Source organism: Cydia strobilella, chromosome 1 (assembly GCF_947568885.1).
Source record: "Cydia strobilella chromosome 1, ilCydStro3.1, whole genome shotgun sequence".
Lineage (NCBI taxonomy): Eukaryota > Metazoa > Arthropoda > Insecta > Lepidoptera > Tortricidae > Cydia > Cydia strobilella.
The window spans coordinates 31,092,445-31,117,398 of NC_086041.1; the positions used below are offsets into that span (position 1 = coordinate 31,092,445).

A 24,954-nucleotide genomic window follows, 5' to 3' on the forward strand; every position below is an offset into this window, starting at 1 on the left:
CAGTAACAGCCTATTCACTCTAGTTTTAAAGAGACCGAGGTCATATTGATCAGGGAATACAGATGGCGGGAGCGCGAGAGTTTAAATATGAAAAAAAATCAATTATTGTGCTATTATTTAATGCTTATATGTTTTCTAACGAGACGATAACATATTGTCTAAAACTTCAGCGTGTGTTTAGATGACAACGGTCGGTAAAATATCGGTATAAAATACAAGTGTTGACCTACCACCGAAGGTGACCGAAGTAAATACGAGTATTGTATTTGTAGTTTTCTTCTGTGTGTTTACGCTTCATACACTTTAGTGATGAGCGACAGGAGCGACCAAGTCACGTTCAGTATCTGGAAATGATCAGTTATATTATTAATTATGAAAGAAAATAATTTATATTTAGTTACTCCCACGATACGACTACAATGACGAATATCTAATTTTGATACTTCTTGCAAATCAAGGAAGTTTTTATTCGAATGTTTTTATATCAACCCTACTTTCTTCTGTTGCATAAAGCATCACTTTTTATTTATTAGGATTCCGTAATCAACTAGGAGCCCTTGTAGTTTCGACATGTCCTTCTGTCTGTCAGTCCGACCGCGGCTTATCTCAGTGATCGTAAGTACTAGTATGCTACACGTTTGGCACAGGTATAGTATTATATAATCAATCACTCTGAGAACGTAACGTCTGAGAAAATAAAAAACAAAAAAAAATTGCCATTGGCCCATGCTCTTGGCCGGTTATTTTATTATGCAAAAGCATATAAGAGCTGCAGATAGAAAACAGACATAACTAATACCTATACAGTCTGTTTTCTATCTGCAGGTTTTATGCTTTTGCATAATAAAATATATTCATTGACAAGTCCCTTATTAAAACTAAGTTTCTTGGCGTCAAACGGAAACTTCTAAGAACTTGAAAGTTAGTCAACGCCGCGGCAAAACGGCTACAAGCCGGTATTCGATTCGATAAGCGAACTTTTACTTATCAATCAAGGGAATTCGTTATCGCTTTTAATTTGAAACTAAAACAGTCAGCAGCAGATGTTGCTAAACTGGTTATATTTCTTTATAAATACTTACTGTAAAATATAAACTTTGTAAATAAAAAATAAGCACGTAACTATTTGAATACAGTTAAACTGATTTAACCATTGGTTCCAAAATAAGCAAAGCTACGATATGTTATGAAACGTTATCTTAAAATTCTAAAATGGCAAGCACATTCAATAAAAACTGGTTCTAATGTCTTTCAAATGACCAAGGAGTTCCGTTTGCTCAAAGCTCGAGGGCATTTAAGTTCAAATACTCTTAAATGTAATATTTCTGTAGAGGAACGATATAAAAAGTGAGCACCGAGCTATGTGGCTCGAACTAACCAATATCGGGCTAGGGGAACAGCCCGAGGCTAAGATATCCAATTTTAATACTGGCCAGTAAATAAAATTGTCATAGAGCCGCCATTGCATGCTGCCGAGTTGCCGACGTAAGGCCCCTTTTAATCAATAGGTACCTATTCTGATCTTACTTTTGCATAACAATATCAGTCAGTTTGATATGTAAAAAAAGGTCATAAGTACCTACAAAATAAATAAAAAAAACAGCCAAAATAAGCGGGATGTATTTATGTTATGCTTAACAGTTAAATTTTTAACTGACTTCAAAATTCCAAAAAGAGGTTCTCAATTCGGTAAGATGTTTTTTTAATGTCTGTTAACTCAGGACTCCGTTATTTCAAAATCGATAAAAAAAATTGTTTGAAAAATATTTACAAATTAGACACTTCACTTTTGTCAAAATCTAGTTCTTGTGATAAATTTTTTGCATTTTCATCAATAAGTGACATTTGATAAAGTGGAACTGCTAATTGAGACTAGAACGGAACTTCTCAACGACACGTACTTCTCGTTTGGCGATTTGTCTGCTTCATTAAGTTTGTGTAGCTAACTTGTTTCCTCGACATATTTCCCGCCATCAAAAGAAATAATTCAAACGTGTAAAATATACAAGTTGCGTCGCGCCAGAAGGCTTGCGTTACGTACCTTGGTGAAAGTTTGCAACGAAACATTGGTGAAACTTGTGGATTTGATGTACTGAGCCTTCTGCGACCTGCAACAAACTTGACTTTGTGGAGGAAGTTTTCTTGTCAGATTGAGCAAAATGAGCACGAGAAACCTTTAAATAGGTTAGGTGTGTTTAATTGTTCGACGTACACATGTATGAATGTCTGGTAAGTCTGAAATCATTATTATTTGAAAATGCACTTCTAACGCATTACGAATTGATTATGTATAGTGATCAGTTTTTGTCTAAAATGCTAAGCAAAAATTAAAAATAACATGAGCACCACTTTGGGAAAAAAATAATAATCATATTTTTTATAAGTTTCACTTGTGCTTCAAGCGAATTAAAACTGAGACCAAACTCTAATGAAGTTTGGCACCTACATTCTCGGTGATACTTACCCAAAGCGCGTTTTTCATAACTGCAACACTATTTTAAAATCGGAGAAAGTCATTTCTGATTTGATTAAATTAGGCTAAGATCATCAGACCGAGTCCGCAACTCTACGCTGCGCTCAACAACGCGCATTACTAATTCCGAGAAAATACGATGGAAAACAATTATGCACTACATCTGTACAATAATACCCAAATATCCTAATTGGCTGTCAGGCCTCTCGGCTAGCGCTCGTCGGCATCGAATCTGTTCTCATCATCATCATCATCATCATGTCAGCCGATAGACGTCCACTGCTGGACATAGGCCTCCCCCAAGGCTCGCCACTCCGACCGATCCTGTGCCGCTCGCAACCACCGAATTCACCAGGTCGTCGCTCCATCTCGTTGGAGGCCTACCGGCAGTTCGTCTTCCGGTACGCGGACGCCACTCCAGAACCTTCCGGCCCCACCGGCCATCAGTTCTGCGAGCAATGTGCCCCGCCCACTGCCACTTAAGGTTTGCAATTCTGCGAGCTATGTCGGTGACCCTAGTTCTACTGCGGATATCATCATTTCTGACTCTATCACGCAGAGAAACCCCGAGCATAGCTCTCTCCATTGCCCTTTGCGTGACCTTGAGCCATCTTATGAAGCCCATTGTTAGCGCCCACGTCTCAGATCCGTATGTCATCACTGGCAACACACACTGGTAAAAGACTTTTGACTTAAGACACTGCGGCAATTTGGACGAAAAGATACTGTGGAGCTTCCCGAACGCTGCCCAACCGAGTCGGATTCGACGAGTGACCTCTTTCTCGAAGTTGGACCTACCTAACTGGACTGTTTGTCCTAGGTATACATAATCGTCAACAACTTCGAGCGCAGAGCCTCCGATTAATACGGGAGTTGGCACAACATGGACGTTAGACATGATCTTCGTCTTGTCCATGTTCATTTTAAGACCAACTCGTTCAGCAACGCACTGAGGTCCTCCATGGTCTCAGCCATGACCACGATATCATCGGCAAACCGAAGGTGAGTGATGTACTCGCCATTTACATTGATGCCTCGTCCTTTCCAGTCCAGAACCACGAAGGCATCCTCCAATGCAGCGGTGAACAGCTTTGGGGAGATTACATCTCCTTGTCTGACTCCCCGCTGCAATGGCGTTTTCGTACAAACACTTCAGCACTTCGATATACCGGTAGTCAATTTGGCACCTTTGGAGAGACTGCAGCACAGCCCAAGTCTCGATCGAATCGAAGGCTTTCTCGTAGTCCACAAATGCAAGGCAAAGGGGGAGGTTACACTCCTCAGTCTTCTGTATAACCTGCCGCAACGCATGCATAATGTATCAATGCATGGAATCTGTTCTAAAATACGAAAACCGTTTTGTAAATATTTGAGACCCTGTCTTTGTAAATCCTCGTTTTCTTTTGATTCAAAAAGTGACAAAAAGTTTTTCGTAACAAAATTGACTAAATAAGAAAACTTAGGTGTGTCTATTGTTTAAGTCCCTCACTCTGAGAGTAAGCTTATATTTGCAGGCAGTTTTATCTACCTGTTTTTTTAACACTACGATGGTAATAAACAGGCGCTTGATAGACCTGGTAGCCGTAAGCCTTTGGACGCTTGCAACTCCAGCGGTGACATAATTGCGTAGGTATATGTTGCCAGCAAATAAAAATGAAAAGCTGGCATAAAAAGTAAAAACATACGTACAGGGTGTCGCGTTCAGTAGTTCATTATCGGTCAAACGGAGGCCTAAGCGAAATAGACGGCCGAGTTTAGCGAAAATTAATGGTTTTCTGAGACGTCATCAAAATTTGGCTTCAAATATTAATAACTATGAGAACAAATATAAAGTAGTAGAACCTGGTTTCCTGACATTACTTTGTATGGGTATATTTGGTCTGCATTCATACTTATAATACTCGTAATCAAGTTACAAAATTGAGGTTAGCATGAATAATTTTACTCCAAATCTCCAAAACCATTAATTTTCGCTGAACATATATGGGGGTTGAATCGGTAGGTTTTAAAGGTCAGATCATTGGCTTTTGTTCGATTTGTAGTGAAATCAATACCGTAAATATTTATCCCACACGAACGTTGTCTTACCTCAACATGATAATAAGAATGCATTTTTTGTATTCGTGTGACTTGAGATGCCATTGACTTTCATAGGCCGCTTGAGCGATGTCGACACTCTGAAAATGAATTAAAATTTCAAAATGGGTAAAAATAAATCTGCTATCGCATTTCCTAGTTTTAATTTGATTTTGATTTACTATATTGTACGAGTAGTTGAGTACCTTAATAAGATTATTTCTAATTGAAACTTACCGCATCAGTAAGATTTTGCCCATAATAACAGCATGTATAAATGCAAACTAAAATAATATTTGCTACGAACAAGTTTTTGATGCTTTCGGGGCTGCAATGTATCTGAAACATTTTTAATCACCGAAAAGAGATCAGGGACTTATATTATAGCATTAGTAATATATAAATCAATCTCAATTTTATATCACATCACACGAAACGCTTCTCTAGCTGCACACTGCGAATTATGTCGAAATAAAATCAATATGTGAAGATTGCATGCCGCACCTGGCTGTGTACCAATGGCGTTTGATTTCCACTGATTGACTTATTTCAGCAGACGATTTGGCATTTTTCCTACAAGCTTCTATAAAATAGGCTTCGGCTTGTACAGATTTGTATGATGCCTCGCTACTATGTTCTAATGCTCAATTTTCTCGTTGCTTGCGTAAGTGCGGGCAATATGAGTTCTTAGAGTTAGTTGCACCAACTACTATTGACGGACTGATCAACGTCATCCAGCGGTGAAACATGAAAATTCTCATACAATAAAATGTTTTGACCGTTATAAGGGTGAGAGACGTTTTAGTGCTACCGACCCTTAGTGAAACCAATCAAATCAAAAACACCACGCCTCGGCCCCACGTTGGGCGCCAAATGTAAAAATTGCGTTTGAGTTGTAAACATTAATGGATTTATTTATAAATGCGCTGCAAGCCTCAATCAGCTATTCGTTTGCCTTAATCTGTCATTTAAACTACTGTATTTAAAGATAAGATAAAATATATTTATTCACGACGATCACAACATATGTACGAACATGTACAGACAACAACAGCAAGAAAAAAAAAGAAATCACGAAATGGACCCAACTCAGCATAATGCTAGCTATAAAGCCAGCGCTGGTCTTCCGTAGGGCCCATTCGGCAATGTTATGACAGATAACACAGATACATATTAAAACATCACAAAAATACACAAAAGGAATAATCAAGAACACAAACAAAAAAAAAAAAAATATATTTGTTAGAAAGGTATAAAACGTAAATTAATAATTTCGGAAAAGTAGCGTGAACTTCCGTTCATTGGGTGGCTTTGAGATTTTTTCATTTTATTGTGTTTTTTGGGCAAATTAACTTTTACAGAACTTTTTAAAACAAGCGATTTGCTCTATAGGTAGATTGACCTAAAATTTACACAAGTATTAAATTTGAAACGAGATTTCTTGGTAACTCCAAAGACATTTTTGGTAACGCCAGAGACGTATAAAGTGTCGGTCTAGAAATGATTCGCCCCATTACTAATATATTATGCTGATGTTTTTTTTTTGTATTTTAAAATAATGTATTAATAACGAATGATAAAATATCCGGAGGGAAATATATCCTCTTGTTAGTGCAAGAAGATACCTCATTCTAAACCATGGCTGGTTCTAAAAATCAGAAAAGGCATTTATACTTACCCGAGCAGCAAAACCAAAGAAGCACATTGTTCCAGAAAAGAAAGCCAAGTGAATTATGAAGATGGCACCAAACGCGTTGCTCAGCTCAAATATCAAGCTGTACCAATATCGTAAAAACAATGTGAAATGAATATGATAAAACAGTTTATTTTCTATGAAAAGTATCAAAGAAATGTTTGCATACCCAACCTGTCAGTAGAAAAAGGCGCGAAGTTCAAATTTAATGTTCTATGGGGAATCAACTCTTCGTCCCTACATTTTTTAAATTTGCCTCCTTTTTGTACTGACAAGGTCGTTGTGCCACAGTATAAATATCAGTCTCATCCTTCAGTAGCCTGAATCTGTACGGTGCAATGTTTACCGTGTTTTGAATATTGCTTACTTCAGTAAATCTTGGTGATGCGGGATGAGTTTTTTCAACGTGTTCTCCGCCTGTTCCACGCCTCCTTCGTGTACGTGTCTCAGGTCGTCTTGCAGCATTACGAACATCAAGCGGAGGTGGTGCATAGCGGCGTTCATGAATAGCAGGTCGAAACATACTAGGTAGCCTACATCCTGTACTGTAATATAATTATTAATATTAAACTCCGTAAAATCATCCAACTAGTCCGAAAGCTCCCAACTATGATTCAAAATAAACTCAAATATCTTCGTGGTGGGGCTATTATTTCAACTTTATAGTTCTAAAGCCAAATATTTGTTTAATTAAAAAAAAAAAAACTAGAACAAAACCAAAAAGAACATTGGTGTTGATACTTAATTATGTACAAAGTCATTTATGTAGGCAGTTTTATTAATACTGTAAATAACAAATTCTGGGCAATTCTTAAACTTTGATAACAAGAAAAAATCCTAAGCGTTAATATTTGTTTGTTTCCATCTGTTCTAATAAAAAAAAGAGAACAGTGTATCACTGAGCCATGAACCCTTTTTTTGCTACCACACACTTTGCTCATGTATTGAACTTGTGTGATGTTGTTGAAGTACTGAATTGTAGCTGTTTTTACGGTTTATCAATTACAGACCAGAGGAAAAACCATGTCTGTTCAATTTTATGACATTAGTTATATTTAAGTTTATTTATTTATAGTGTCATACTATGTAACATAACTTTCAGATAAAACCAAATTAGGAAACATGCTGAATAGCGGTTTTTTGCAACTCAGATTGTTTTTCTGACGGAAGTAACGCTCAGTACTGACACACGCACAATAGGACACACGTCAAAGTGCCAACATAGCGATAAACGTCATCGTCAAAGAAGTTTTGCTTCAACCGCGCGTAAAGATTACACGCACACACTTTTTACAATTAGTTTTACTTCTCTATGAAATCAGCTCAAGTATTTAATTTTATTTCAGAATATAATACTGCATGTAATATCAGAGTACCTATATAGTAAATAGCAGCAAGTTACATCCTCTGATTACACTATGATTTAACGGGGTGCATAATGGGTAATTGTCTCGGCCAGACTTTCACCACGTGAGGTCCATGTCTGACTCACGCTGCATGTATGTGATATACTCGTACTTACTATTTATAATGTTGTGTGTTTTGTGAACGGGAACTACGCACGGTATTTAAACATTTAATTCCAAATGCGAGGGATTTATTTATCCTTACTTATTATTATTACAATATCTATGCTAATATTATAAATGCGAAAGTATGTCTGTCTGTCTGTCTGTCCGTTACCTCTTCACGCTTAAACCGCTGAACTGATTTAGATGATATTTGATATGGAGATAATTTGAGGTCCAGGAAGGAATATAGTTTTAATCAAATTATCATCATCATCATCATTCCACGCCGACGAAGTCGTGGACAGTCGTGGACTTCGTCGGCGTGGAATGATGATGATGTATATATTATCATAGATTAGATTAGATGATTTATTTCATGAAAGACAATTTACATAATAAGTTTGCATTAATGTCAAAAATATAAGAATTTCTATCATGATCGTCAAAATAAAAATAAAAATGAAAATAATAACAATACTAATGAAAATAAACTACATAACTCGATAAATTACATTATCAACTAAGTAATACATAGCAAAACTTTGCTAATCGATTATATACAGGCGTCTAAAACTGAAATGTAACGCTGCAATGTGTCCTTCTGGAGTCACGCTCCGACATATATATTACATATATATTATATTATGGATATATCAGTATATATTACATATTACACAGAACATTTTGTAATGATTTAGTATTAGCAAAGAGGATATAATAGGATAAAGCGGTACTGTCATAGTAAATTTTGTAGCCACAGTAAATTGACGTGACACTAATATGCTAAGTATTAATAATATTGCTATGCCCTTACAGGATCCATGACCCAGACTTTGTAATACCTATAATACCATGGTTGCAATAAATAAATATGAAATATCAAGTAGACGACACATTACGAGAAGGGCTTATAACTTCCATAAAAATGTATGTTTGGTTATTTTAAATATCATAAAATCAGGATTTTAGGAGTGACCCAGGCGACCTTAACCATGGCAACGAGTAGCAAGAAAAAAATGATTCACCCAAATAAGCCGTCGGAGATATGAACACAAGTCTACGTGAAAGCAATTTACGAGTATTTTTTTCATATATGAGACTTTATTCCAAAGAAGTAGAACAACTTAAACTTTACTTACTCAATTACCTACTTTAACTAAACTTACTTTTTTCAATTTGCAAGAAACTTCCGTAAACGTTTTTCTTTTTTCTAGCACCTAAGGTGTATTCGAAAAATTCAGAATCAAGCCAGAGTGCTGATAATTCCGACAAGTCACCCATAATACCCTTACATATTTCATAGTCCATTTTCGGAATTACCCGATATTGGGAATTGAATCGCAATTATATTCGAATAATTCAAATACGAGGGTTGGTCCAAAAGTTGTTAGCTGATCAGGCTCTACTCATGCGATTTGAATAATATTTATACCATTTTGACTATTGTGACGGATCTTTTAGTAGTTTATTCAGGTGGTGTAATATAATTTTTAGAAAATGCTTAGATTTTTTAATATTTGTTTTACTTTGACGTGTTGAACCTTTTTTTTTTGACGGAGTGGTAAAATGCGTTACGCATTCCCCCGGCCTGGGGAGCCATTGGGGGATATGTGGGACTCCCTCCTGCAGCCACGCTCTCCTAAAGAGAGGAAGAGAGGCGGTATACCCACTAAAAGCCACTCCGGCGTCACCCGTCTTACCGTTTTGAAGGAGCCATGGGATGCCTGAGATTCTACCGTGACTCCTTCCGGCAGCCCTGGCGTATCTTGCGCCAGAGTACCCACACCGATGGAGTTGACGTGTTGAACCTAACCTAACCTAACCTAACAGTCATGATGATCAGTTTTTTAGACTCCATGTGTGCTATAAACAGTAGGTATTTGTTTAAAACTTTCGGACCAACCCTCATATTGTAATAATTCAACAATGGAGATAGAATCTTTCATCTTTCTCAACAGAACTGATTACAGAAAGTTGGGTAGTTTAGTAGACTTTTGCTATGAGAATTTGCTAGTTATTTGTATAACAAGAGAGCAAAGTTTGATATTTCATTGAGTGCTTATTTTGAGTTCCTTGCAAGCAAAAGATTCTATGATATAATTTAGAAAAGCGCGCGCATTCAAAAGTGCACGAGATGTAAATAACTTTGATCTCGTGTAGCACACACAACTTTTCACATCAGCAGTGAAAACGTATTGACAACCTGAAAAATATAATCCTTTTTCATCACTTATTCACTCGTGTTTTCTTAAGATATTCTAAAAATTAAGTTTAATTACCGCAATCAAAAACAAAAGCAAAACAATAGTTATTTGTGCAACAAGAAAGGAAAGTTGATATTTCTTGCGAGTGTTGATTTTGAGTCCCGAGTAAGCGAAAGATTCTAGAATTGAATCACGAGCGAAGCGATTGATTCTAAGTTAAAATCTTTAGCGTAGCGAGGGACTCAAACACACGAGATGTAAAATAACTTTGCTCTCGTGTGACACATATAATTTTTCACCTCAGTAGTGAAAACATATTAAAGGTTAAAATGTATTTCTAATTTGTAATAGACTCCGAAGTATGAAGTGGCAGTTCATGGCCTTCACTAAATTAAAAAGTTACTTAGTTTCACTCCCTGGAGTGAGGAAAGTCGCACTTTCGTCATTCTCTGGAGTGACGAAAGTAGGCTTGTTCGAGCTGCTGAGGTGAAAAATAAATTTTCAGTAAAATAATATGGAAATATAGAACATCAATTGACACTTTCATCTACAACTTTTTTTTGTTAAAAAAACCTTTGTATGAAATGGTCCGAAATCCGAATTGCGGATACTAGGTACTATTTGTCAACTATTGGAGGGATTGTTAAGGCCGTTCCATCGGTTTGCCGCTGTCACTGTCACATTTTGCAAGAAAGACGGGAAAAATCATGCGCGCGAGTCATTTTGATCGAATTTTGTCGATTTTTATTTATTTTAAAAACGTTACCTTACAATATCGAAATTCGAAAGCTATGAAATTACTATTAAGATTGTGTTTTCTTCTTTTCTTGTTTATAGTATCACATAATAAATAACCGAGTAAAGTTTGATTAAAAGTCCGAGTTAGAGGTTATTTTGGGAATTAATTGTATCGAGCGAAGTGTCATAATTCGTGTTCCGGAAGCTATGTTATTAAAGATAATATAGTCAAGAACTCGAACTTAAACTATCGTGAGACATATTTCAAAATATTTAGATGCACAACCGCCGCGGACACTCGTGCCTGAGGAAGGATTCCCAAAGAATCCGAAACATGTCGCCAAAAGCGACCAAAAATAATAGTGAGTAAAAACCGTACTGATCTAAATATAGTCAATAACTACATATATTTTCCCACGTCTACGAATATCAACGCCTCTTAGAAAAACATGATCATATAAGGAGATTTTTCGCCTTCTGGCTCAGGGAACCGCCTTAAAAGTAAAATTATTTATTTTGCGTGATAATCTGTGTATTTTTTAAGTTCAGTATTTTAATTGTACAATAAAATACGTAAAATAGGTATAGTGTTTTCATCAATTTTTAAACTTTATTTTAATTTAATAATTATTAAGAATTAATAGGTACTCGTACGTGTTTTGGAACTATGCGTTCTGACGTTTTCGAACGACGCGTTCGGGGGTTTATTACAACCCGTCTACCGTATACCGTTGAATGTAGTTTGAACTTTTTTGTCTCTTTCTTTTTGCTAATGACGTGAAAGGGACAGAGATAATGGAATCCAAGTATTTCAAATTTGTATTAGGCTCCGCAATTCCTGCATGTTGCAATAACATTTGAATATAAAGGTCACATGAATGTCATTTTGTCTTACTCAGTGAGCAAAATGCGGTTTTGCTCACTGTTTTTAAGTAGCAAAGTATCCTTGTTCGAGCTGTTGAGGTGAAAAAATAAATCCTTGGAGTACTTACAGATTTTAGAATCGGCCAAGTACACGAGGCTGTACAGTAAAAAGTTGTCATCGAATTTGAATGGCATCTTCACATAGAATGGCGTCACGAAAGTCACACTATCTTTTAAAATGAAATGTTTCACAGCTATATACGCTAAACGCGGCATTAGGTACATAAACATGTAGATATTTAGAGCTTTGTAGAATACTGCAAAGAAATGAATTGTATTAGATAGTGTATGTAGGTAATCATTGTTCACACTGCTGATAACTTGTAAACTTTACTGAAAAAAGCCGGCCAAGTGCGAGTCGGAGTCGCGCACGAAGGGTTCCATACCATTACTTAAAAAAAAACGGCAAAAAATCACGTTTGTGGTATGGGAGCACCACTTCAATATTTATTTTATTCTGTTTTTAGTATTTGTTGTTAAAGTGGCAACAGAAATACGTCATCTGTGAAAATTTCAACCTTATAACATACCAGTCTAAGCTATCACGGTTTATGAGATACAGCCTGGTGACAGACGGACAGACATACAGACAGACAGACAGACAGACAGACGGACGGACAGCGGAGTCTTAGTAATAGGGTCCCGTGTTTACCCTTTGGGTACGGAACCCTAAAAACAAGGTGAGCTGCCTTTGCATTTAAGGTAGATATGAGCGGAAATGAGAGGACATGCAGGAATCAACCAATAGAGTTGGTTTATCCACATCTCTTTTCCGCTCCGCTGGAATGTTGATTTCCGCGGTAGACACTCTATACTTATTGTGCTGTTCACATTTTAGTTCATCAATCTATGAACTCTGGATAATGAAACACATTGGACAATGAAATAAAACAAATTATTATCATCGATACAGTGCACCGCTTAACCCAAGCCTCATGACAGCATACCAGTGTTGCTAGCGTATCTGCCCATTTATTATTCGGACATCACACTTATGAACGTACTTTACGAGTGTATGCAGTGCTGTCAGCGCAACAGAACAGTAAATACATCAAGAAACAGAAAATAGAGGCTTGCTATTTCTTTGTTTTATTTTTGTTGCGGAAAATAATAATAAAAATGCTCATTCAAACTTCGCCGCTGTAATTCCTGAACAATAACTAATTAGAAACGACATGACGGAGGCGTGTCGTGTAAGAAACGGAATACTCGTTAGTGAGGTTCCTTTCATGGGAATATTGCTCGCTCAAAGATATATTGAGGACTTTAATTTTTCCTACTGCCGCACGCCGTCGGCACCGGCAGTGTCTTTTCGGGCACCTTACCATAAATAGTTTTAATTAGTTAGTTGTTACAACTTAGAAAACAAATCAAATTGTTTTATTAAATATTTTTGATTCGTTTTTAAGTAGTCACACTAATATATTATATGTAAATTATAAACAGAAGAAGATGTCATATACTAAAGAAAAAGTGACCAAACCTTACAGTGGCGGAGGCCGGATTCGAACCGTCCTTCCATAACACCTAGTCTGACGGGTACAGCCGTGGCCGGATAGCCTAACTAGAGGTCCAAAGTGTTAGGCACGTAAGCTGAAGCCGCCGGTTAGAATCAGGCCTCCGCCACTGGCTTACCTGTTCATCTATGTACCTATATGTCGGGTAAAATAATATTTTCACAAAATACCTATCAATTCACTCCATGTGACACAACCTTTTACTTCGGATTAGGTACTGCGCAATAGTATTTTATACAATCGTGTATAATAGAGATTTTGAGTCGAGTACCGTGTTTAGACCACGTAGCTAGCTGAGTGGCCTAATGAAGACAAGATTGAAAAGCTTGAATATATCACTATTGTATACAATACGTTTTCTACGAGTCATTTTTCTATGAATATTACTCATGAAATAGTAGCGCGTTGGTATCTTTTCCACTGGACCGCGGCGCCACGTAATTGGTCAAATTCATTATAGTCGACTACATCGTTTGCTTATGAATATTATAGTTGAGTTGGGAGCCCATACCTACATGAAAAGGACGCAATTACAGTTTGGCGACGCAATTACAGGCGATTTCATAAAAAAATGTCGTTACACCTTCAAACGGTGTTCAAATATTCCCTCGTTTTGGGAATTCTCCCATATGCATCGAACAAGGCTTCCAGGAATGTTTCCTCCCCACATCTCTAGTTCCAACCCCCCATTTCTAGGTGATCGCTCGCCCTCCGGAGATCTTCATATAAATGGGAAACGTTACGTCGTCGAATCATGGAGTCAATCAATCGCGCCGCCCGCGTGTGAAGCGGCAAATCGAAAAATCTTCAAAATGTCTCCGATTCATTCAATGTGTGTCAGAGGCGACGAAATAATCTTACGTAGTATGTGCATCGCGATGAACATGTACATGTTTCAATAATGAAAAAGTCGCATGTTAAAACTCATAGGTAAAGAATCGTGAAGAATCGTCACAATTTATTCATTTTAACAATTTTTAGACACTTTTTTAGATAATTTTTCTCCTATTTTTTCGAAAATAATTTAGATTGTTTATTTTAGATTTAGGTTCTAGCTAAATTGGACATTTCATAGCGTAAGTACGGAACAACCAATTTAGCTAGGACCCTAAATGGCATAACAATCGCGGATATTATAGTACAATAAATATGTAGATACCATGATTATTTAGTTCCGGGAAACCTTACAAATTAGAAGGCAAAAGTAACAGTATTGCCAAAAAAGTTTTTTTTATTATATAGGTACCTAACTATTTCGTATAACCAAAGAAAAACAAAATAGATAAAATCAAATAATCAAATATTATCCCTTTTATATGCGCCAGCAACTGATATATGTGAAGTCGGTGCCAAGCAAATTAAAAGCTTATCTTAATTCTTACCCGTAATAAATCTGAGGAATGTGGTAACATACTCATGTTTGACTGCGATCATGTCCGGGTGCAGCTGATCGTCGGTCCGCCATTTCGATCCCATGTGTAAAACGAAGTTCTTTAGCAACTTTCGGTTCAGACAGAATTGTATGTACAAGAGGGACGCTAAAAGAAGATGACATACTCTGGTCAACTAAGACGGCCAGCGACTTCGATCGTGTAGTTAGAAATTGTTATCTTAGCCACCGAAAGTGCAAGTTGCAATTAATTGTAAATCCCTTTTAGAGACCTTTTCGTAATGTATAGATACATACTTTGTTATTGACAAAGCTTTAGCGAAGGTCTCTGTTTCAGCTGGGATACCGCCGTTTAGCCAAAATATTTTTCGCCAAATTTCACTTCCCAACAAACTTATGGCATCAGTTTCATTTGCCAAATGAAATTTTAGCAAGTTTTTTACTTCGCAACCATTTCATTTCCCAACCCCATACTTGCGAAATGAAAATGACGTATTAGGTTGGGTTAGGTTAGGTTGGATTATGAAAATTTGCGAAATGTTTTTTTGCCAAATGATAATTTGCGTAAAATAGTTGCGTAATACTTTGGGAAACGATTTTTGGCAATACATTAGTAAACCGTTTCAGCTCGGGCAAAAATGCTTTCGTATGTCCGTATGTTTCCTGCAAGTGGCAATTCTCAACCGATTCTGGTGATGTTATGCTCACAAGGTCTACAGCTCACAGAGCCTCTAGTTTAAAGCACGACATAGTAAACGTAGTCACAAGTGATAATCGTATCACACAAAATTAATCATGTTGTTATTAAAAAAATCTAATTGTGCTTCCATTATTTTGCTACCTTGCCAAAGAATAAGTACAGCTGACAAATCAGTGGATAGCTGTACTAAGTCAGCTCCCTGTCCGATCCTCTCGAACACGCCAAACGTGTGGCTGATTGCCGCCAGGATGTTCACACTAAGCTTAATCCAACACAAACACCCCCGCCATGACCCTTCATTCATTATATAAATCTGAAAGAGAGGAGAAAAAATAATTTCGGTAGGACTTGGACGCATTTCTCAACAAATGGTCAGAAGTTATTATAAATCGGGAGGATGGAAGTTAAGGAAGAGACTCGTAGTCCAGCAAAAGGACACTTTCTAAGCTCCAACATATACAAGAAACGCCTAAATGGATTATAATCTGTATGATATCACTGTTTCACTGTACCAAAGTCTTAGTTCTGTGTTTCATCTGAAAATCTTTCTAAACATCAGAATAGTAGCAACACAGACGCCAGCGATCAATTACATAGACTTATAAATTAAATATCTAAAATGCCTAAAACGTATATATATATGCCTAGAAACGATAATATCTATCTACACACAAAAATAAAACAAAACAAGAGCAAATAAAAAAGAACACAAATACCTGATTCGACTTTATACGATCCAATATGAACTTATACGTTTCTTGAAACATTGGTTCGAAATTCGTAAATTCAGACATGTTTGCGGTAAAATGTGGCTCAACTTTGCAGAGTTGGCTTTATATACCGCTGTAAGTCAGTCGTCGGTATAAACAGCGGCACAAGAGTTCCGTAGCTTTTGCATAATGTTTTTGCTTTCAATCGATTTAATTGGAACATGTCGGAATCGTCTCTTCAGATTAATAATATATTTATTTATACAATTAAAATGAGTGGTGATACGGTACTCTAATTACTTATGTAGTCCCAGTCGCTAACTTAGTTTGTAACTTATGAACCATGCATCCACGATGTCCAAATTCAGAAAAAGAAAAAGCTTTTCCCATCATGAAAAAGGGAACATAGTAACGTTACGGGCAAAAACAAATTTCTTTTCAGCAACATACTGAATTAACACCACATTCATGCTCTAAATCAGTAGTGCCTTTGCGGGTAAATTAGACTAATTTGCCTCCCAGACAGCTTGAGGGTTATTCAGAAACGCATTTCTAAGAAAGATGACACCAATTCGACGTCAATAACAGTGTGTCGTCGACATAGCAATAATGTGCAGGAGCCCGATCGAGATTTGAATTACTTTTACATTTCTGGATGACTTTCAATAATTATGTCAAACAACGGGATCCCTATGTAATTTTGTGAGTTACGTATCCAAGTGGCCTCGATTCGATGAATACCCTATACGCCCATCGCCCATCTGAAATGCGCCAATGCCTGAAAATATATTTTGCTTTGTAAGTACATAAAACAATAACAAATGTTTTACATAAAACTTTAAATAAGTTTTGTGCCTCTGTTTTTTCCTTACATACCTATATTTTTTATATCTTGTCTTCTGTAAACTAATTTTGTAGGTATTAACTCTTTTTTCGATTATTTTACCTTAACGACGTCCCGGTCTAGATTAATTTTCCTTACTGATGGTACTTGTTTTTTAATATTCAATAATAAAATAAAAACATTTAAAGGGTTTCATTTATAGCGTATAATGAAAATATTAACAAAGAATTTATCTGACAAAGGAACAAGCTAGACAGGACTGTGAGACCATTTTTTGAATGGTGTTGGAATTTTTATATTTAGTATGATAAAATAGTGTTACGTAATTCATAATTGTAATGTATAACTAGGTTTATGTAAAAAAAAATGAGTTTTTTTTTTATGTGGATAGTTTTGCAGAATGTAATTTCGACAGTGGTAAATTTATTTTTCCTCAGGCTCCCATTGACTGTAAGGGGCTCGTAACGTTGGGTGTATGTTAAATTCATTATACGTGATATAATCCGTTTAATATTTCATAAAACATTCACAAAAGTTATATTCTTATATTTTAATATTTTCACGGATCCCTAATAGCACTCGGAGTGGGTTTCGAGCGTAATAATATACCAGTGCTTATGAAATATTACTAAATCTTTTAAATCCATGAAAGTATAGATCGTCTGAATGTTAAATCTGTTTATTATGCGACAACAACAATGTCATTGGTAATTTAAGAGTCATACACCTCGTCTATATGATAAAAAAAGAAATGCAAGTCAAATACGATTTTAAGATTGGAATTGCTATAAGTTATTTACGATACATGACGATACATGATTACAAGTGTGAAAAATATGAAATTCGGACGTGTATCGTACAATGTTTTCCACAACATATTGCCCTTTAAATTTTTGACGTGGTTACGTAATGTGCTTAGTTTTTCCTATTGATGCGAAGAAAACTATTGCAAACTGAGTTTGAAACTGATTTCAGTAACATTATACTTAATTTTTTATTTATTAAATCTTACTTTTGTTTTTATGTTTTCCGATATCTAAAAGATGTCTGGATTGATTTGAGAATATATTTTTTGTGTATACTTAAGTATACTCTATTACTTTGCAAATAGTGCTCTTGTCATAATTTCAGGATTTCATGATAGGATAATGGAAAAATAGAGGCCCCTCTTCAAATACTAAAGGCACACGTGTAGTAAATAAGTTAATGGTGTTTAAGCATAATTATGCAGGGTTTAAGGGTAGCTTTAGGTACGCTGCCTCAAAAATATGGAACAATATACCACCACCGATTAGATATAAACGTTGTTTGATTACATTTAAAAAACACTGCAAACGCTTAATATTTAATAAACAACTGGAAACGGCAAATTTGCGTACCTAGGTAAAAATAAAATAAATAAATAAATAAAAATAGATGAGTAGTCTTAGAGATTTTCAGCACTTTGTTATTTATATAAATTGAAGTTTGAGATTTGGCTAAGTGAGAATTGTATTTGTGTTGTGTAGTTAAATACGGAGCTAATTTAATTTATTTTAATTGGTATCTTGGTCTGGGCTGAAAAACAGCGCTGCAGTGTCACTCACGCTGTGTTGATGCTGGCAGCATTATGCTGACGCACAAACCATTTGTCACAGCAAATGTTTAGTTATTAAGTTACAGATATTAGGTTAAGATTATAGATTATAGATATAATGTTTATAGGTTAAGTAACTTTTTGATATTGTGTTTTCTGTATTCGCTGTTGTGGCAATAAATATATATTCATTCATTCATTCATTCAAATAATAAGTTTGTCCTTGACTTGGTTATTATAGAAAATAAATTAAGATACCATAACAGTTATTCACGATACAAGTGCGGAAAATAGGAAATTCGAAACGAGTGGCGATAAATTAAAACACGACCGCAGGGAGTGTTTTAAATCGACACGAGTTGCGAATTACCTATTCGCACGTGTGTCGTACAACGTTTTACAGTACATATGGCCCTTTAAACTTTCGACATATGCACGAAAAGTGCTCTTTTACACACTAGTGCGAGAAAGTAGTACCATATGTACTGTAATATATTTTATGAGCTCTGTTTTTGCGTTCGAAATGGTTTTGGATTTTAGGAAAATTAAAAATAATTATGAAATGTCAATTTGTTAGTGCTAAAAATCTTAACCAAGTGAACGCAGCTTGAATGTATGTATAGGAAGTAACGATGGCAGTGTAAAGAATTAAATTGTAGGTATTGTAGTGTTGAACACCTGAAATGGGGAAGAATTACAGTTTGCATTTGTTTTGCTGTAGCATTATTTTCAGTCGGTAATTTCAGTGCAACCTCGAAGTAATAAACGACGTTTTTCCTTTAAAAATTCAGTAGCTAGTACAAAAAAGAAATACCATTATAATCAAAGATGTAAGTTACTTTAGTTATTCGTACAATGTTAATTCAGCCGATATTATAGTCTAAAAAATACCCTGCATAATTAACGGTTATCGTGAAGATACACGGTATTCGTTATTTTTTTTAGTGTCGTATCTCCATATGCTTGAACTGACACGCATTTTTCATTAACATAGTAGGTTAATATTTAAAGTCATTCGACAGGTTCGTCATATAGGGCAATTACAACCGCCGCGCCGCCCGCGTCGGCCGAAACGGACATCTACCTAAAATGCAGAAAGGGGTGAAAGGAAATTGAAAATGGAGGCGGAGTATAACGCCATTACCGAGGAAATGAGCTACGTGTACGGGCTGCAGCCGATTCGTTTGTGTTTTTACTAAAGTAGAAAGTTTTTTGCACACGTTGATTAGAGAGCTGGTTTAAGCGGTTTTTTTTAAACCTAATTTTAATCCCTTTGTGATTGTAACTTGCGTACGATAAAATCTTTCTGACTGTACCTGAGCGTAAATTTTAAGAAAAAAATCTAATTGTCAAACGAGCCCACTATCAAGTAAAGACTTCGTGATTGTCTTAACTGAAATGAGACTTAGGGCCAGTTGCACAGACCACTAATTAGAGGACTCACTTAGCAGTGAACGATGACACTTCCAATACAATATAATTTTACCAACCAAGCACCAAGGTGCAAGACGTGGGAGACGTCATTACCAAGCTTAAATGGAGTTGGGCGGGACACGTTGCCAGGCAGTGATGGCAGGTGGACCAAAAATGTTGACAGAATGGTGGCCGCTTTCGGATGAAAGAAGCGCCTGGCGTCCATTGGCTCGTTGGGTGGATGACGTTCGAAAAATCGCGGGGCACTTTTGGATGAGATTAGCCCAGGACTAAGTGGCGTACACGAAGAGAGGCATATGCTCAGCAGTGAGCGATTGAAGGCTAGAATGATGATGATGATGATGATAATTTTACGAACGCTTTAACCTTTTAACGGACTCGCGTTACAAGGGTTCCGTACATTACACAATATTTAACAATGTATTTTTTTATGTGAAACGTGAGTGAAATTTCTTAAAAACCCATAGTAGTCGGATCAAATTTAAGTAAATAAGTCCGACTCACGCTTGACTGCACATTATTTATTTTAAAATTACAAAAAAAAACATTTGTGATTCTCAAAATGAGCTCTTTCATTTGATATGAAGGTAACACGACATAGTTTTAAAAACTTTATTTTTTAATTTTCTCATTTACCTCCCAAAAGTGGCCTCTATGTTTAAAAGTCATTTGTTTACGTTACATGTCCGTCTTTGGGTCACAAACTTACAATGTGTACCCAACTTAATTGGTCCAGTACTTTCGGAGAAAATAGGCTGTGACAGACGGATAGACAGACAGACACAGACAGTCAGACAGACACAGACAGTCAGACAGACACAGACAGACAGATAGACGCACGAGTGATCCTATAAGGGTTCTGTTTTTTCCTTTTGAGGTAATGAACCCTAAAAAATCCACGATTCAAGCCTCACTGCCTCTTCATGGTCCTAAATATTCTGCATAAGAAAAAATACAAAAAGATAGATCTTTAGGGTGGTAATTTTGACTTTACAATATACCTATATTGTACCTATAATGGGTTAAAGGCGACAGACGATTTCGACACTTAATTGCTCTCAAATAATACGAACGACAGTAAAGTTATAGGAACTACAATGTATCGCTATTGCTTCGTCATCGCCTAATCAGTCCTTAGAAAGACCGATCAACTCGGCAAGCAATTGTATCGGCGCGCGGCGCCCCTGATGGCCCTGATCGACCCTCGAAGCCAGCATTGTTTCAGGGTATCAAAGTTTTCTCATTTGGGTCGGATGGGACGATGGCTACACCACAACACGCCGATTACCGGGAGATTAATATTATGGCCATCAATACGGACAATTTCAGCTTCATTGTGTTATTTTAAGGGACTTTGCGTCCGAGGGGCAATTAAACAAGTGGGAGTTTCGATCTAAATTTACGGTCCATTTTCCGAAATTTAAATATATTGTCAATTTTAATAACAAAACTTCCGTGAGACACAGACATATTAAATATATTAATACGTCCGTCACCGTCGACGCAAGCTCCTGATGACGCTTCTCGGTACGGAGTGAAACATGTCGAGCGTTTTCGACTTAAAACACGTGAGTGACCCGTTATTAATATATTTAATATATTGTCAATGTTATTTTATAAAGCTAATCAAGCTTGCATTCGTTTTTAATTTATCATTACTTTGCGCTCTTAAAATATATTTGCGCCATGAAAATTAACGTGACTCGCACGAACATTACGATTCCAACTGAACAGGAATCAACAGGAAGCAGATTCCAGATTAACAATTCGTTATGGTTTTGATTTTGTTTTCATATTACCTTGACCACCGCGCATGCTGATAAGTGAAATGAAATGCACTGCGAGACGTGTTATTAGGCATTTGAGGCATTTCGCTCGCGCCTAATGGTGCGCATGAGGTGCACTTCGAGTCAACAAAATCAAAACCTTCACATTCCTTAATCAGAATTAGGCTTAAAGTTCTTTAGTTTATATTTTATATTATTCTGTTTGGCTCAATGGTTGACTGATAGAGAATGCCTTATGGCATTAAGTCCACCATTTGTACTTTCTTGCAATGTGCAATTAAGGTTAAATCAATAAATAAATAACACAGTATATGATTTCCCAAAGTTTATCTTATCCTATCTCACCTTACTTTTGTATTAAATCGGCAGAATTCCTAACAACAAATCTTCGTTGTTTATCATTTTCACTTACTGTTTCATTTCGGTTAAACACTATATTAGGTACCTAACTTGTCCCGAAGTGGCAGGGATCTATCCGCGCCGCGGTCTGCCGTCACCGCGAAGCGATTCTACCTTGCTAATTCCTAACATAATGCCCGAACTGTCTTTGTTATAATTTGTGCTTGTGCCAGCAGCCAGTCAAGTTCAATTATAAGTTTCCAAGTTAAAAATAGCACGAAAATGACAGTTCATAATACGGATAAGGATAAAATGTAAATTTAAAAAAGGGCGAAAGCGCCGACCTTATCTTATCTTATCTTATAGTTTCGGGGGCCCTTTCGGATACACTTCGACCCATAGGGATCTTTTGTGCAGTTACCCCCTAGAAAAGATCCGTCCGCTACTCAAGAGCCTTCCCCACCATCTCCATATGCCGGATGATGGACCTTATGGGTAGCTTTTTGAATTCCTTTGGTACCAGGTAGCCTGTTCCAAAGTCCTTCATTCTTTGTATGGCGAGGGCGTGACATTCACACATAAGGTGTTCAAGTTCATAAGCAAGCGCCGACCTTAGTATGGAGGTAAAACTCGTGATTTTGAGTCAGTAAAATCTAAGTTTATTGGAATTAGCTATATTATTGAAATTAAATTTAAGTTAAATTAACAATATTTTATGAAACAAATACGCCTGCAAACGATACTACTAATTTTTAAATTAACGTAATAATGCAATCCATTTTTTCCAAAACGAAGAATCAAAAATTCGCATGTTAAAAGCTCTCAAGAACTATGCTTCGGTAACTTAGTTGTTGAGAGCGATTAAAACGGTGTTCCAGAAGGTCGCAAGTTGGAATCTTGCCCGTAGCGGTGAATTTTACCTTTAATTTAAAAATGTGTCCTTCATATTGTACTTAAGTTCCATAAAATTCATTTGTAGCCGGGAATTGAAACACGAGTCATGACATACGATTTGTAAACCTCACGCCTTACCTCTCGGCTATCAGCGTATGCTGCTATCAGCGCATATATTCCGTTCCCCGAAGTGACAGGGAATTCTGACCGCTGCGGTCTGCTGTCGCCGCAAAGAGATTCCAGAAGCCCAATTCAGATTTAATAACGTGTTACGGTTTTGATTTCATTTTGATACGACCTCGAAGCACACGCAGCACTCGCTGATTGGTGCAAAATGAAGTGAAAGTCGTGCGTGAGATGCACACCAATCACCAAGACGATCGTCGGGGTCGTATCAAAACCATGTTCAAACATGTCGCGTGAGTGACTAAAAACAAGTGAGTTAACCGTAATAGTATTTTATGCAACCGTTGTTTAAGAGAGGACAAACAAGGCGAGTGGCGTGTGTAAAAATATGAGGCGAAGCCGAAAGGCGAGGCGTTAATGAAGACGCCACGAGTATTTTTGATTGCATACAATATTTTTTCTACGACCAAGCACTTACTTTGAAATAAAATTGTAAAAACAAATATTTTTCATGGCATCTAGTGGACCTACGGTTTCTACCTATTTTAAATTGTATAATCAGAGACACTCCTGTTGAAGGATTAAAACAAAATTAAATTAAAAAAAACATGTCTATGGATCACTTATTTGTTAAGTGATGACATTTAAAATAAGGTTGGCAACAATGTATTTCATAAAATATTTTTTAAGTGGTAATTACACGAAGTATCGAAAAGTGTCAAATGTATGCACAAATGCGTTTTTGGTAAATAGACTAAAGACTTGTCTTGACAACTATAAGGTAGGGTTTTAAAGATGTGTGCACGACCCTTTATATGACAAATAAATGTACGGGAGTAGAAAAAAATATTTAATGTTAGTATGTCTTACAACAGTTTAAATTCGATCAGTTCAAACCCGTTACAAGTTGTTACACCTGAATCGGGCTCCAGCTCTGCTCGAGCTTCCCCGCACTACTGACTCAGTTAAACTAACCTAACTACCAATCGGAACTAATGCTCCCTAACTATAAACTTGAGGAAATTAAGTGCTTCTTTACGCTTGTTGCTTCGAAACACTATTTCGTTGCCAAACAGAGAAATGCATCAAATGTTACTTACAGTACACACTACACTACCTTAATGGATTTTTTAAAACTAGACTTATATTGACCGGGATATAGACCGTGATTACCTTTGCCAACCAACCATTGGACTAACGATTGTGAACGCGACCGGACCAACAAGTGTGAATGCGACCGTTGGTAACGTTGAAAGTGAACGCAGCCGACGCGCAAGAATGAGGGTAGACAGAGCGCTGTCTACACAACTTTGACACCCACCCGCTATCTTCAGTCACCCGTGAACATGATGCATGTAACTGCGTCGAAATATCGGGAGCTCACAAATAATACAAAAGGTAATCACGGTCTATATCCCGGTCAATATAAGTCTAGTGAAACTAACCGTGAATCATTTAAAACTAATTTTTAAAACTAATTTAAATAAAGTAATCATTTTACTTATTATTAAAATAAACTGTAGGTACCTATTGTTTTTATTACTTACCTATATATAAATAAATATTATACGACATTCTTACACAGATTGACTAAGTTCCACAATAAGCTCAAGAAGGCTTGTGTTTTGGGCACTCAGACAACGATATATATAATATGACAAAATAAAACGCAAATGTTTTTTCTATGGAAACAGACTTCTGAAAAATATGACTGAATAAACTGAAATTCATTTTTATCTGCGGTCGTAATTCAAAAAACATCATCTGATTTTTATATACGACGTAACGACCACCTATTCGAACACTGAGGCGTATTCTGATTGTAATAACAGGTTAAGAATTTGATCTGGATTTGCTATGAATATCATCAGAAGTGATATATTTTTTTAACGAGAAACGTCACTTTTAACACTGACAGGTTCTGTCAGTGTTAAGTGATGTTTCTGGTTAAAAAAATATATCACGACACCGACAGATCATATCCATTACAAATCCAGGTCGAATTCACAACCAGTTAT

At 36.5% G+C, this 24,954-nt stretch overlaps 1 protein-coding gene across 2 annotated transcripts; it reads right to left on the minus strand.

Moving 5' to 3' along the window:
• Positions 1-216: 216 nt before the first annotated feature.
• On the minus strand, positions 217-16,105 carry LOC134747546 (odorant receptor 85b-like). 2 transcript variants are annotated; one of them, XM_063682119.1, is made up of 10 exons: positions 15,943-16,103; positions 15,368-15,539; positions 14,519-14,674; positions 11,688-11,876; positions 6,610-6,787; positions 6,228-6,324; positions 4,787-4,888; positions 4,562-4,650; positions 2,042-2,108; positions 217-344 (listed from the first exon to the last, which is right to left on the minus strand). In XM_063682119.1, exons 1-10 carry the CDS (start codon positions 16,018-16,020, stop codon positions 288-290), a joined length of 1,185 nt encoding a protein of 394 aa, XP_063538189.1. In that variant the 5' UTR covers positions 16,021-16,103; the 3' UTR covers positions 217-287. The 2 variants fall into 2 exon arrangements, with proteins under 2 accessions (XP_063538189.1, XP_063538195.1); XM_063682125.1 differs by lacking the exon at positions 11,688-11,876 and having other exon boundaries at positions 15,943-16,105.
• Positions 16,106-24,954: the final 8,849 nt, after the last annotated feature.

Bases quoted from the DNA above. Each gene is read 5' to 3' on its own strand.
- LOC134747546 (XM_063682119.1), bottom strand. From the start codon at position 16,020: ATGTCTGAATTTACGAATTTCGAACCAATGTTTCAAGAAACGTATAAG. The intron at 15,540-15,942 runs GTATTTGTGTTC...CCTCTCTTTCAG, and splicing joins ATCGTATAAAGTCGAATCAG to ATTTATATAATGAATGAAGG. The intron at 345-2,041 runs GTACGTAACGCA...GATCATTTCCAG, and splicing joins CGTTGCAAACTTTCACCAAG to ATACTGAACGTGACTTGGTC.